Here is a 15,760-nt window from a genome sequence, read left to right as displayed (position 1 = left end):
TCGCACTGCTTTACAGTCTGCATATTCTTGAAGTTCTTGCCAGAAGGTTTGTTTGCTCGGTCTTTTTCCCCTCCAAAAAAAAAAAAAAGATTTTAAAAAACGATGAAGAGTTTGGCGGTGCAGTAATTTCACTCATATGAATAAAGTCGCTACTAAATACTGAGCTTAGTGTGTTTCCCATGAAATGCCCTAGTTACAGAGTACTTCTGGCAACGTCCTGTCAAAGGGAGCGCAGTTTCAGCGTCGCTGTCAGCGCGGTAAGACGTACGTCCTCGCTGGCACGCCGAGGATGGGGGAAGGCAGGAGAGGTGTTCACGGAGGTGGCAGCACAGTTCAGGGTGAAGAGGTTTGCAGTTAGTATCATCCYTTTTTTTTTTTTTTTAATAAGGGTGGCTGAGGGAAATGAAGCTTTGGGGAGTTTGAAATCCAGGCGCCTCAGAGGCAGCGTACAGAGCGAAGGGGAGCCTGAGSAGGCACCTTCCTGAAGAGGCTGTAACGGGGCACGAACGCGGGCCAGCCCGCTCGGCGGGCGCTGGGCAGGCGGAGGGGCGGGAGCTGCAGAAGAGGGGCGGGTGGCTCCCACCCCAGCAGCTCCCTGGTGGGTGCAATGGTGAAAGGGGACTAGATCGTCCRTGAGCCTCGGCGTTTTAGGTTAAAGGATTATCTGCTGGGGTATAGAAATTTTACACAATTATTAATCATTCTAAGTTGGGTTCAGCTGTTTTGTAACTTTTCAACAGCAATCTTAGAACTACTTGAAATATCAGTTCACAGTCATTTTGATAGGAAAGGGTATCTTTCCCATTATTTGAAGTATAATCAGAACATGTTGAACTATTGTCATATTCCATATATTTTAAAGCTCGGTTTGCCGTGATCCTAAAAGCCTAGAGAAGTCATCTTTCATCTCCAGAGGAAGATACTGAAAATATGAAAGAATATAAAAAGCCCTAACTTGTGACATGCAGCAGTCATGCAGAAAGTTGCAAGTTGGTGATTGCAATGSTTTATTGAAGTATCTGAGGGGAAAAACAGTATTACACAACTGAGCATAAATTAACGTCTACTGCAGTCACACCATGCATGAAAAGTTGTCGCAAAATTGAGACTGGATAGCATATAACTTTCTATAACTATTTATTTTGTCTGTAAGCGCTGTTACTCCTTGTGCACGCCYGGGAGCCTCTGATGTTGCAGTCCGGGGTTTCTCCTGGAGCTGCGAAGGAGCGGTACAGCTGTGCCCGAAAGCCGGGCTGGCTCCTGCGCGGCAGAGCGCGGCCCCGGACCACCCTGGCAGCGCCGCGCGCTGAACGTACCGTGCAGCCCCGCTGCCGGCGCTGCGGTCGTACGGGATGCACGTCAGCTTGGAATTTGGCACCGGCTGCGCACAGCTATGTTATAGTTGGCGGCTGTAACCGTTTAGGCTGCGGTCGTGGGGGTGTATCAATTCTCTGTTGACAGTTGGGACTTTGTCAACAAGTGCACACATATGCGATGCCTGGGTTGAGCGTTTAGTGCATAAGGAAGCAATTAACTGAGAGGGAAGGTAAAATCATTATCTTTTTGCCTCAGTTGTAATTGCCATATAATTTTTACATGCACATTTATATGACTGTATGTCTGTGTGTATGTATGTAGAAATAAAATTTATTAACATAAATTAGCTGTACAAATGTGGACAGCATGCATTTAAGCCAACATTCCCTTCTTCCCACCAACTCTCTCTTCCGTCTTGCTCTCGTTCTCAACTCCCTCTCTTCCCCGGTTCAGTCCCTGGCCTCCCCGGTCTTTCTTTCCTGTGCATAGCCCCTGCAAATGATGAAATAAAAAAGAAAAGCAAGTAAATAGGAGGAGGGAGAAATACAGTCACTGACTCTGTAATTCTGAATGCCCTTTGTGTGATGGTTTGCAGAACATTYTGAACTCATATTCAACTCTGAAAGTGATATGAGAAGTGCTTAATAAATGTAAGCCTTGACAGTAGAAAGTCAAGGTTGAAAATGGCTGGGTATTCAATGAGAGCTAAACTCAGCCTCCGGGTGAACAACTGGGACTATGGTAGATGTATTGCATTCTTCATCTGACTTGCACATCATCCTCTCCCTGTCCCACTCTAGAGGGACATCAAAGCCTGCCCATCATAAAAAGAAAAAAAAAGAAGAAGAAGAAAAAAGCCAACCTTCGTGTTTGATTCTAGAAAGCTAGAGATCCAGAAATCAAAGTGTAGTCCAGATGCAGGGCTTGACCTTGTGTTGCTATTAACAGTCAAGGTTTGGGCAGCAATGAAGTTTTCATCCTTCAGACTGGAGAATGGCACAGTTAACAATCTTGGGGCTTTTCTCTTCTTTTAGTGTAACGCAACTCTCTGGAAGGACACTATCTGAGGGAGACATAATAGTTCCCTTCCCAGACCATTCTCAGCTTTTCTTTTAATTTTTACTGATTCTTTTRTATGTTTTTGCCTGCTGCATTTTTGCTATGGAACGGGAGCTGCTAGCTCAATTAGCACAGCCCATTAAATACACAATAATTCACGACAATAATTCCTGCTTTTACTAAGTCTTACTTAAAACTGGCAACTCAGAGGTAGAAAACTCTGCATGCTGTTTCTAGTTTCTCCTTTAGCTAGTTCTTAGAACAATCATGTTTTTGTTTCATTCTTTTTCCTAAACCCAGAGGAAGATTCAAGAAAGATTGCCCAATGCTTTGGGGACTTTGCAGCTCCCTAAAGCTCATTGCCCAAYGTAATCATTTGCTTCTAAGGAAAAAGATAATTGTGCAGAACTATTTGGAGATATATTTTTAAAAAGCTGTATTGTGCAAAGTGAGTAAAGACCTCTGTGAACCCGTGCTGACTGCAATTCATAGAGGTATGACAAAACCTGYGTCTTTATTATTTTTGGCTCAGAAATACATGAAAAGAGCAGGACCAGATAGAACCAGATAAAACCTTTTTCACTTTCTTAACAGCATGGGAACAGTATCTGGCCTGTTAATTTTATGTTTAATGGAATTTAGAAATCGTTTTCATCGACAGCATTTGGTACAGAATTTTCCCTGAGTTAATCAACATATTGATGCCAAGTTTGTGGGTTTTCTGGTTTTTATTGAAAGGCATGGGCTGGTGCTCCAAGCAGCCCACARTGACGTGGAATTTAAGGGGTGCTGAATTCAGTGTGACATTTCYTTCTGGTAGAGTGTTTTGGCAGGAGCTTACTTGCTTTACAACGTGTGCATTTTAAAGGCCTCTGATAAATGATTAGGCAGATAGTTTAGCCTATTGTTGCCAGTGGGAGCAAGGCAGCGACTCCAAGAGAAGTGTCCAGCTAATGTATTAATGCCTTAATGCAGAGCAGTAATATAATGTAGTTTGACGTATCTGGCATATGGTTTCTCTCATCTCAATATTCTCCTCTATTCTTCTATGACATTATAGACAACTAACCAAAATAAAGAGAAGCAGGAATTTCTTCACCCGTAAAATATATTTTAAAATGTCCTGTATTTTGTTCCAGCTCTTTGGTTGATTGTACAGTGAAGTGATCCTGAAATTCAATGGTTACTTCACTGTCCGTCTGTAGTATTTTCTTTCAAAATTGCCTGTTATTTTATCTGGGAAAGAAATACTGATCTCTGTCAACAGAAGTACTTGCACAAAATTTGTGATGTGCATATGCCTTAGTATCATTAAGTACGTGTGGGTGCAAGTTCTGGTTGTCTGGACCCTTACCAGTCTGCAGGTATGAGGTGCTGACTTTTTAGAAATGCTGTTTTAAGCTAAGTTCCATTTTGCAAGCTAGAAGTTTTGCAGCAGCAAGTAAAGCGAGTGGATTATATCCAGGAGACATTACAAAAATAAGTACAGAAGTAGGATTTTTGTACTGTGGTTACATGCTCAGACACACGTACCCCTTCCCTAGTAGTTTATATGGAGTAGCTAAGATGTATGTTGTTGGATACCATTGGAAGAGTTGTGCGAGCTGGGTTTTGCTTTCAGGAATAGCTCTGTGCCAACTGTGCACTTACCCATCGGCCTAAAGGAGTCTTTCCCTTCTCCCCTAGGTGATGTGGTATAACATTGGCTCTGGGCATAGCAGATCGCTTGCCTCTTGCTCCCACCCTGGCTGCACTCTGCTGTGAGCCCGGTAGTGTAGGCAGAGCCCACGCACTGCCGTATGGAAGATACCAAGGATGTAGTCATTCCATAGTGGGATGTTGTAGGTAGGTCGGGCCGTGTGCACTGGAAACACAATCTCGTGTGTGTCATTAATTACATTTCCCAATGTTTTCTCGTTAATTGGATAATAAATTATTAGGAAACATCACAGAAACATCCATGGAAAGCCTGCACACAGTTGGGTTGCGAGCTTACATAAAATATAAGGCAAGGCAGGACGTTACGCGGAGTACACCAGTGAAAGGCATGACCTAAGCTGAAGGGCTTACTGCTCTGCTGAGAAGGCTATTTGTGACTAACATTTTAAGTGCTTTAACAGAGCTGTATAAGGAGGGCTGCCATCTGGCTCTTGTTTTCACTTCATACTTTATTTTTGCGATCACTGATAAATTAACTTACTATGCAGTCTTGTACATTGTGTGGCTATTACAGTTGTATGTTATGTCTGTTGTTAGTGAAGAGATGCGGATAGGCACGTATTAGGCAAATCAAGGGATTTATCCTAAGTTTATGTATGATGATCTGTCTCTTTCAGGATAAAGAGGCCCAGAAAGACTTAGAGGCTTTACTTCTCACACTGAAGCTGTGACACTATGCACTTTTAACTCTTCATGCTGTGATAAAATTGCAGAATCAAAATGAGAATCTGTAGTCACAGGAAACTGCAGGTCAATTCCAGCTAAGCCGATGGGAAACCTGTCCTTGATTTCAGTGAGTTTGGATCATGGCCTAGGATATGAAAATGATGCATTAATTTCTTTGAATATTTATAATTCTTCTATTTAATTTTAGATTGTTGGCACTGTGAGTTCGATTCTGTGAACATGAAGTCCACTGCTGGCAATGGACATACTGGGGGTTAGAGTGCAAATTGCATAAATCTTACGATTTGAAAGGTTAACCAACTAAACTGCGATGCCAGCATAGAACTGCATGTAGCAAAAACAAAAAAAATAATTTTTATTTCTATAGTAAATTATATTTGTATCAACTGATCTGCACAGATGTATGCAAAGGGAAATCATGAATGTTTTGTTTACACATTTACTCTTAAAAAAACAGAATCTTGTTGAAATTAAAGAAGAAGCTGTTGCCTTCACAAAGCTCTTTTTACTTTAAATCTACTGTTGGTTTTACATGGAAATATGAAAACTTTATAAATTAAATAGTGAAGTTATATTTTATGTTATTTGTAACCTCAACAAGTAAAATATTAAAAATAAGACCAATGATACAAAGTGTTTTGGACAAGTCTGTTATAGTTGTGATTTTTAATGGATTTTTTATGAGACCTCCATGAAGTTTGTGAATCCTGGCTATTTCCCTTTGAACAATTGCCTCTGTAGTGGTATTATTGCCTCTTCTGAGGATTTTTATCCAGCAGGTGATTATCTTTAACCTTTTACATCTTCTCTTTAACATGACCTGACATAAAAATAGAATAATTAAAGATCTACCACTCCTGTCTGTGGGTATAGGGCAGCAATGTTTTCAATAAAACGTAACAGGCAGGGAGAGAATTTTGTTCACTAATGGACTGATCCAGAATTTAACAAAGTCTGTAGAAAAACAAAGGCCAGTTTTCATTGGCTTTTAAAGCAGGGTCTTTATCTAAACGTACAGAGTGTGTCCAGAAGTAAGCATTCCTGCTAAAGGAAATGGAGCAAATAAAGTTGGATAAGTACAGCAGCACACTCCTYCTGCTAGCTGGATGCGTAAGATAAAGTGGACCGATTTATGGCTAAGACACGGAGGACTCCTACGGCACCAGTGTGTTGAACTGATGACCGGACCTTTAACTTAGGACAAAGGCGGGACCGTGACATAAGCTTACAGGCAAGTAGGAACTACAGTGACCTGAATGAAGATTGAAAAGTTGGGCAGATATGAGGGAATATGTAGGCGTATGACTCAAACATCTCCTGGTCCGTAGGAGTGAGCTTTGACAACTGACAACAGAAGGCAATAGGTGCGGAAGACTAAAAGAAGACAAATGTAGTACTTGAATTCAACCTAAATCCATGACTGCTTACGAAGTCATTTCTCAAGCTTTTCATAAAAAAGGGCTCTGTTTTCCAAACATTTTTTTATAACATGTTTTTAGAAATACAGCATTACCATGGAATATTTCTGACCAAACTCTGAAAGTTCAGAACATTGGTTGTGAATTTTCACTGTCATCTTCATGTCTTTCATTCTACTGAAGGTCTCCACAAATTGCAATAAGCATCTTAATTGTTTTCACTGTTCTTTCTGATGTAAAATATTTTGTATACTTATTTTTCAATCCCAGAGTTCTTTTCCACATGACATCTCACGGAAAAGAAGAAATATAATATCAAATAAATCATACCAAATAATTCCTTCTGTGAAAGAATAACTGGCTGGTGAACAGAAGAGAAGCTGCAAAGGTGACATGTCTCGATTTTGGTAAGGGGCTTTTGATAAAGGCAGCTTTTGGACATGGTTGTAGTGAAAGTAGGGCAGCACAGTCTGATTGAATCTGCCACAGTGACTTGTGCTGTAGGTAATTCAGTGTCATCTAGGAGGATGTAACAAGTAGGGCTCTACCTAGATCCCTTTGACTCTATTCGGTATACTTYATAAATTATCTTGAATTATGCAATATGCTTCATTTCCAAAAAAAAAAAATAATAAAGATTGAAAGTGCGTTGGAGGAATAGATTAGAACTAGAAAGTAATTAAATTAATTGGAGAAATTGTGAGGTAAGTAGAATTCATTTCATTGAGGGCAAATTAGTAAATATTTCGTACAAGTACTAACAGAGGATGGAGGACAACATGGTAGTTTTGATAATTCTGTGGAAAAGGACCTGGAGATTCCAGTGAATGACAATGTAACCATGGGTCAATAATGTCATGTTTTTATGCAAAAAAAAAATAGAGTGAATAAATAAAAGTTCCCATGAAACACATGTGGAATAACATTTTTCTCTAATTTGGCCCCATAAGCTCTGGTTAGGTCTGAGCTGGAATACTATATCCAGTTCTGGGCATCACACTTCAAGAAGGCTGGGGCCTAATTGGAAAAAGTCCAGTGGAGAGAGACAAGAAAGATGAGAGTAAAAAATGAAAGAATTTACTTTGTTTAGTCTGCAGGAGTGAAGACCAAAGGAGTATTCACATCCATAAAAAAAAGCTACTGCAGAGAGGACAGTACGACTCCCTCCCCCCGAAAACCCTGTTCTCCAAATTCCCTGTTCATAAGACGAGAAGTAGCTGACTACCTTTAGATTAGACATTAGGGGGGAAAATCCTGATGGTAACTTTGCAACGCCCTGCAATCCATTTCTTGAGAACTTTATAAAATCATTTACAAAAGTTTTTAAGGAAAAGTTAAACACGGATGACTTTAAACATTGGCGACATTTGAGGCACAGCTCATCTTCTGGTAAGCGTGGGCCAGATGACTTAAGATCTCGGTTTAGCTCCGTTGGTTACAGCGTGGTGCTAAGGTCATGGGTTCAGTCCCCGTATGGGCTCCACTGAGAGYTGGACTAGATGATCTCCAGAGTCCCTTCCAACCTTACCATTCTATGATCTCTTCTGGCCTTGCCGTCTCTGRGCAGTATAGGCTCCTGTGAGCCATGGGCACTCCTCCTCCGTTTCGGCAGTCAGTGGGATTGCATCTGCACTCGCTGGCTCTGAATTTGGGGCCCAGCCTACCTGGTGAGTTTTTACTGTGAAACATTTACCATCATGTCTCAAGRCTTGAGTTTAAAGGTGCATATTATGACTGCCATCAAAGGTTTTTGCACCTGTGGTTTTATACCACATGTGCTTATTATCTAAATTCTGATTTTACAAAATGAAATTTCTGATCTTTTTTTTTTATTGTTTTATGAACTAAAGCTGTTCTRCTGTTTTAATTTTTGCTCATTACTATTCTGTGTGTAGAATCTCAAAATAACATCTGGGAAATAAAAGGCTGGTTTTAATCATTTGTTCCAAGTTGTCTTTCATCGTTTGCAAAAATATCTCTAACATGGRTAAGAAACTTGTTTTCTACAGGTAAAATATTTTGTGCCTGTTTTTATTTTTTTACTGGTAACCATACATGAGTGGTCTCAACTCTTTGTGTTTTCTAGCTCATTAATCTGATTGCTTTTAAAACTGAAGCGTTTTCCCCCAATTTGTTCTCTAATTGCTCCTGCAGTAAAGCTTTTACATTTCATTCCAGCCCTAGGCTCTCTGTTCTCTGTGACACATCAGCTGGARAAGCAGCAAGCGTAGTTCCGGAGGGCCATATGTTTTCCTTTTTGTTTAAAATATCTACAAGCAGACATTCCCTTCCGTAGCTTTGTCTCCTTGGAGGAGCTGCAAGTTGACTGCATTAACCCCCCGAGGGCCTAGGAGTGGTGTGAAGAGCTTGGGCTCGAGGTAAATGAAGCCGTGGTGTCGTGGCAGTGTTGCCCTTGGTCTCTTAAACCTCTTCCACTCTTGCGTGTCTTGTTTGGTCTCTGCTTCCGTACTTCCGTTGCACATTCCCTGGGAAAGTACTTGACTCTACATGTCCGCAAAAGGTGCGTTCAAGGGGCCTCGATCCAATATTAGGATTCTTTTGCTTCATTGCAGTTAAAACTACTAGCTCTGCATACTGCTTAATGCCTTTCTAAATAAGTGGTATTGCTTTTTATTCTTGAGGTGGAAATAATGGCTCTCTTAGTGGATCCTGATCCATTTGGAATTGCCTCCGTGCAACAGTAGGTGCACCTCTAGCACTCACAAAGTTTTATTTTTATAGTAGTTAGTGCATCATGGAAAAAGTTACAATGATACAGACTCATACCTACTTTGTTTAAATTACTGTCTTTCCTTATGCAGAGTCTTGGAGTGATTTACTCATTTTTAGGTAGTAATATCAATACACCGACTGCTGGAATGAACTAGGAAGCTGTCCAACAGCAATGCATAGCTGACAATTTAGGAAGGAAAGTGGCAATTCCTCTATCCAGTTAAAATAAAACTAAAATTCCTGCCCCTCCCCCAAGCTATTATTGTATTATTGTAGCCTGAATAAAATTAAAAAAAAAAAAAAAAGATAGAGAAGTGTCTACCAGAGATACACTATGTCCATGTCAACCTGAGCATATGTATTTCTCTGGATCTAGGTATCTTTCTTTCGGTTATTCTACCAACCATGAATAACTGAACATCTCCCATGTGAAGTACCTATAGCTGTAGACAGGTTCTATAGATTCCAGCAAAGTCTATGGACTGCTGGAGTATGGTTAAGTGGTGTTTTATTTCAGTGGGTGCAGTAGTCATGGTGAATGCATTACACTTGTTCCAAGGCAGAAAATCCTGCAGTAATGCGACAATTGAAATTGCATTGCAGCATTCATCCAATGCAAACTCCGGAGTACCTCTGGCAGAAGGACCAACATTACTCCTTGCAGCTCCTGATTTTTCTTTTGTTCGTAAGGTTATATTCATATTTACTAGTACTTTTCCTTCTTACATATTCTCCCAAGTTCTTTGGAGAAGAAACAAATCAAACTGTCTTGACAGTACAAATGGAAGTAAGCTTTCCTGGCCCCATTATGTTTGTGTAACTCATGCATGAGTGACATTGGTAAATGAAGCACTAGAACTAAGAATGTGAAGCTTTTTTTTCTTTTGAGGAAATATTTTACTGCATCTCTTAAAATAAACAGTCATTTTAGAAGTGTATGTAGGGACCATGTCCAGTATGCACTTGAATATGTATGTTCTGGGCTCTATGCCTGGTTGTGCTACTGATCCATGATGTGACTTTGGGTAAGTCATTTGTCCAAGTTACTCATGCAAACGCCCAATTATCCATTCTTCATTTGTTATGTTTATTGAGATTATCATCTGTTTTGGATTGCCTACTGTATGAGCCAAATAAATAGACATACAATACCAACTGGGAACTATTGTAATATAAATATATACTAAGGATATCAGGCATGAATATGGACGCGCTTTTTAACCTACAAAGCATATATGAATTAAGTTCAAGTTTTTAGTTCTTGGATAAAAATATTCAACATGACTAATGCCCATGTGGTAGAAATACATATATCCTGTTCAGAAGTGGCAAATCAACAAAGTGGGTTCAGTAAGTTACTTGTGTTTTTCCAATATTGGAAGAGGAGGATCATTTATGAAGGAATGACAAGTCATTTATAAAGCTGCTGATTGTGGCTTTCATTAAGAATGTATAGTTTTCAGAATACTAGACCTTATATAGTGCAGTATAAAGTCATATATGAAGTTTTAAAGCAGTAATAAGGATAAAATTTTCAAAACAACAACAAAAAAGCTGTTATAGCAGCATTGTTGAAGGACAGCAAGGAGTTCATATGAAAGCACTGTTATAGTGGGCATTGGTTTTGATACCACCAACTTTGGACTCAGCAGAACACGTGGGCTTTGGCATTTGCAAACAGCAGAGTATTGCTGGTGGATCCCCAGGCTCAAAGTATCAGTTGACACTGGGACAAAAGATGAACTTTGAGGGTGTACATCTACAACTGCATGATGTCTTCTTAGTTTTGTGTTTGTCTTACTAAAGAATAGTTTCACTTSATTTGTCCCTCTGCAATCTGCCTGTGAAGTTTTAGTGGCACTGGAGAACGTGGCAGAACTGCTCCTGGACGTCAGTGGGACCCAGGCTTTGTGCCAAGGCTTCATGACATTTTTTAAAAGTACCCACTTGACCTTGTCTGATACTTACTTTTTTACAGTCTGACACTATTCTGCTTGCTACAACGGCACCCTTACAGGCTCTTCTATGGCCATTCCTGAGTGACCAAAGGTGCCGATTCATGCAATGAAAAGGTGGATCTTTTCAGCTGCCCTGGCAGAAGTTCAGAGCAATAGTTTAGGAAAATACCCAAACAACAAGACCTATACGGTCACTTGAGAAATGCTTTTAATTAGCTGTCCAGCAGACATGATGTCTTTAGAGGGCATTAGTTTGTTCTTTAGGGGGGACCTTTATGAACATACAGTCTAACCTGTCACTTGCCACCGGGTTTTTCTCCAATCACACCAACCATCTACATTATAATACTTAATCCTTCACCATGACCCATTTCCCCATCTGAAAAACAGGGATGATGGTGCTCTTTCCACTCGCTTTCCACTCAGCCAAGCATCAGTCGATTGGGGCACATGCACAGCAGTAAGTAATAAAATCTGTTGCAATGTTTCGGCCTCTTTTATTCTTTTCGTGAGCGCTTGAGCTGCGAAGGGGTACAAAGCCTTGGGAAACATTTACACCCTACCTGCAGTTTCGAGCTGCAGAGCCRCCCCCGAGGTTGTGCCCGCAGCCGTGGCAGGGTGTCTGCAAGCGCCACGAGAAGCGCCGCCGGCTGGGGAGGCTCCCGCAGGGCCCGCGGCTGCCTGAGGGGTCTGCGGTCAGGCCTGCCACGGGGGTGTCTTAAGCGTGGGGAGCGCTGCAGAGCCACCGCGCCGCCCTTCGTGGCTGCAGCGTCCGTCCCAGTTAGCAAGGACCCGCTGCGTCCCCTGCTTCTGCACGGGGCTCGCGCGTGTGCCTGTTGGCAGTGAAACGAAAGGCGGGTTTTTTTCTTCTGTCCTTGCTTCAAAAAGTTCATTTCAAGTTGTTCACGTTCTCAAAATTACAAAGAGAAAGATGAGGTGGAAGAGACTTGACGTTTCAAAAGCGAAGGCAACCGACTGTTCTTGTGAGAAGAGCTCATTACCGCTAATCGAGTGATCGCAGGTGCTAAAATCACACTACAGTGCTAGCGTGAAAACTTAGCTTTTTTTTGAGGGGGGGGGGGTCCAAAGTGGTGGGGCTGGCCGGGCTGCTGGCAGCTGGGCTCTGCCGGAGGAGCCAGGCTCCTTCCCCGCTGCTGAGGCTCTGGCTCACTGATTTGCAGCCTTAAACGCAAGCGAGGGGCTGCCGCGTTTTTCGTAAGTTGTTAAAGGTCTGTTGAAGAGTAATCCTAAATTTAGACCAGAGAAGGAACTTGAGGGAAGGAGCTTTTCTTACCTCAGGGAGCAGCAGAAGAGGAGCAAACATTTAATGTGTCTSTAAGGGTATCAGGTAAAAGCAAACGGTGTGTCCGGGTTCACCTGCCCTGCAGCATCCTGTGTCGTGCTGGATTTGTTTTGGTACAACTGACACAAGTTTGGGACTCGGGTATCTCTTACTTTGAATGCCAAAATGTATTTGCACGTGAAAGTGAATGGTGGTTGCAGTTCTTGTGTTTACATGTGTATATACATATGAAAATATATGTGTGTGTGCGTGTGTAAATACACACACGCAGCAGAGGAATTGAAACAGATACAAGTTGCTGTGTTTTGCAGCTACAGTAAGCAGCTTGTTTGCTTTGTGAACCTTTTGAAATTCCTGTCCACAACACAGGCAGTGAAAACGTAAGAAAGTAAGAGCAGAGGAGAAAGGGTATAAAACTACGTGAAGGCAGAACATAATGTCTGGTGAGAGCAGAGCTTAAACTGCTCCATGCAAGGGAGCTGACAACACAGCTCAGCCCTGGCCGGGGCCCGTGTYGTGGGCCGGCTGGTGCTCCCTCTGAGAGAGGGGAAAAGGAAAATACCTGTAGAATACGAGGTGTTGGGGGTATCCTAGAAGCTGGAGAGGAAATGCTAGGTAATAACGCTACTCCATACTGCAGGCGCTCATCTTGGTACCGAGCAGCCAGTTTCCACGGGATCCCTGTATGTGTTTGACTTAGGGTTGGGAGACATTGAAGGAAAAAAAAAAAGATTTAAAAAGTGTAGATTAATGAATTAAATCCTTGCCTTGGCTTCTTGACCTGTGAGCGTGAGAACCCTGGAGAGTTTGCTGAGTCAGCAAGCTGACAGGCTGTGAGTTGCTTCCCTGACCGTAGGAGACAGAGTTGTGATCAGCATCCCTGAGGCATCGTATCTGCGTCTAGTGAGTGTCTTTTCTTAACTGCTGTCCTATTTGTTCCATTACCTCTGCTACTTTCAGTGCCAAAAACGAGAAAGGATCTCTTCAGTGACAAAAGTAAAAGAGCTAAGTTATCCCAGGCTTGTGCCCATCAGGAATGAAAGCTTCCTTGGGGCAGGGACTGGCTTCCTTCCCCTTCTCCCATTAGTGAGCATCTCTGCAGAGATTGAAGCTAGCAAGTGAGCCATCACTCTGCCTCCCCCCTCTTCATCCTCCTCCCCAAGCATGCAGACAAGTGGAGCTCAGTGAAGAGACTGCAGGGAGCCGTGAGGCTGGAGCAGACGTGGGGTTCCTCTGTGCTTGGTGGCAATTCCTTTGGGACTTTGCCACAAAGGTTTCCTTAATCCAAAACCAGTCTGCAGCCCCTGCGCAGGAGGAGATGAGCAGACGTGTCYGTGTGTTGCCTGAGGGCTGTCCTGCTGAGACTCCAACAGCTGATCCGCTCACCAGTATTATGTTGAATCTCTTCCAGCTTTCTTGCCAAACCAAATGGTATTTTTGCTTGTGCTCCAAGTAAGGAGAAGTCAAAATGTAACCTTAAACCAGTGAGCTTTAAAGCCAGCAGCTGAAGGACTGTTAAGTGTTTTTTCTGTCAAGCAGACAGGCAGGGCTATTCAGCAGTAACCACAGGCCTGTCAGTAAGCTTGACCTGAGGCAGATGGAGCCCCACAGCCAGAAGGGAAGATACTCGTAAAAGTTAAGTCTTCAGCAGAGCTGTGCACATCTCCAGGACTTAAGTTCCCCCAAATTTTGGCAAACTGATTTTCWCTGTTGATCTTGATATGACTCCTTTTCTCTGGAGTTGACTTTGATTTTTATTCTCATTGTCACAACACATGGCAGTCAAACAGGCAAATTTGGATCCTCCACAGTTGCTTTCTGCATCGCTGTCTTGATTACAAGGTACAGCATCCCACATATTCAATCCTTAACTCATACAATATGTACCATTGAGGGGAGGTAAGCTGTATTTACTGATTTGATTTATTGTCTAATTCTAATTAATTTTGTGTTTCATCAGACAGGGCCCCATCTGAGCTCTAGCACAAGCTTTTGCAGCAAAGTATGCTGCAGCGTTCTGGATAGTCTTACAGCACTAACAGCCTTTTCCACCAGCAAAACAACCCTCCTGGTAAAGATGGTGAGCTGGAAACTCCCTGAATGTGAAGCACGTTGGAGAGAAACCTTAAGTGAAGTTCAGGATAGTGAGTGCCTATGTGAACTCTGCAGAGGGCTGTTATAGTTGGAGGGTGTCCAGCCTCTCTTGGTTCAGTGTTTCTGGAGATCTTAAAACAATCTTTTATTCTTTCCCTCTTTTCCTTCCTGAAGTTGTCTTGATTTACCGGAATGTGTCAGCTTTTAAGTTAGGGTKCTCCTGCACTGACAGTCTCAGCAGTCTCACAGTCTCATGTACAGTCTCTGCAGGAAAACAGGTGTGAAACTGTAGAATAGGAAAAGATCTTAAATGTTGCCTTTTAGGAAAGTTTCATCCTTTGGGATATGGAAGCTAACGAGGATGTTTGAGTATAGCTCTGAACAGGAGACTTAATATTGTGCTTTTATAATTGCTATGTCTTCCAGCTTGGCACCTAATTTGAATGATGAGATATTCCAAGTTCAGCATCCTTTGTCTGCTGATAGTAAGAACTAAGAAATAGCAAAAGCCACCCACTGTGACCCACAGTCTTTCTTTTTTATTCTTCAATCTGTTTTATTGCCTGTTCAAGCAGTGGTGGTGTGCCTCTTTAAAGATTTGATCCAAAGCCCTCTGAGGTTGCCCTTCACTGATTTACACAGGGTTTGTTTAAGGCTCCACTGAGCATCTCTTCTTCCAGGATCTCCTAAGGGCTATAAAAGGATTTCTTTCATTGGAGACCTGTGAAATTTTTCATTCAGGTAGTGCTTCACTGAGTATAATTTTCATTAAAATATAGCTGRGGTGGAAACTGGGATGCGAAGCAGCCAAATTGCCCAAGTTCACGTTTTCTTTTTTTTTTTTCAGTAACATAATAGATTTTCCAGCTGTCATTAAAAGATTTCAAAAAGGTATATCTTGTATTTGGAGAAAGTCTGGGTAATTCTTATTGTTGCAGGCACTATAGCAGCCTTAAAAGAACGTATGACCCTTCAGCACAGATAGAATTCTCTATTAAATTTTGCAGAATAGTTTAGAAAGCTCTTGGTGAGAAAGCACAACCTTCTGAGGACTGCCTCATGTAAAAATGCTTCCTGGCAAGGCCTATTTGCCTTGACCCTTTGAAACAATCTCCTTAGACACTGCATTTACCTGATCTCTTTTATTTTGAGAAATATTGCATAAGCCTTCTAGACCTTTCTCCTATAATTGACACACATCACTTGCMAACTGCTCCTTTAATATACTTCCCTTCCCTCTCTAGGTTTAGAAACTAAACTATCAAGGTCCACAACCCAATTTCTTAGTTAAAATACCGACCCTGGAGAAGGATCCAGGCACTCTTAGTACCAATAGGCAGTCCCCTGCCAGTATTACGTGCAATGTTCTCAAATGTGATAGTGAGTTGAGTGCTATAAACCTATAAAGTAGATTACAGATCAAATCTATTGAGACAGAGGTCACGTTAAGCTGTTTTGTGTTCTTTGTAATT

The 15,760-nt window shown here is 41.9% G+C and overlaps 1 protein-coding gene across 4 annotated transcripts in view; it reads left to right on the top strand.

The window, feature by feature from the left end:
- Nucleotides 1-8,045, top strand: part of RMDN2 (regulator of microtubule dynamics 2) — a 52,113-nt gene extending 44,068 nt beyond the window's left edge. For 2 of the 4 annotated variants that reach the window (XM_085301166.1, XM_085301167.1), the window contains one exon: nt 4,063-4,217. In XM_085301166.1, coding sequence (XP_085157292.1) covers nt 4,063-4,140 — 78 coding nt within the window. In that variant the 3' untranslated portion in view covers nt 4,141-4,217. Of the gene's footprint in view, nt 1-4,062; nt 4,218-4,712 lie in introns of those variants that run through there. The other 2 variants (XM_085301168.1, XM_085301170.1) reach the window with 2 other exon arrangements.
- Nucleotides 8,046-15,760: the final 7,715 nt, after the last annotated feature.

This window comes from Rhea americana, unplaced genomic scaffold, assembly GCF_003343005.1.
Source record: "Rhea americana isolate MKP2758 unplaced genomic scaffold, rheAme1 scaffold_173, whole genome shotgun sequence".
Taxonomy (NCBI): Eukaryota; Metazoa; Chordata; class Aves; order Rheiformes; family Rheidae; genus Rhea; species Rhea americana.
The sequence above is the reverse complement of the archived record's forward strand: the minus strand, read 5'-3'. Positions and strand labels throughout refer to the sequence as shown.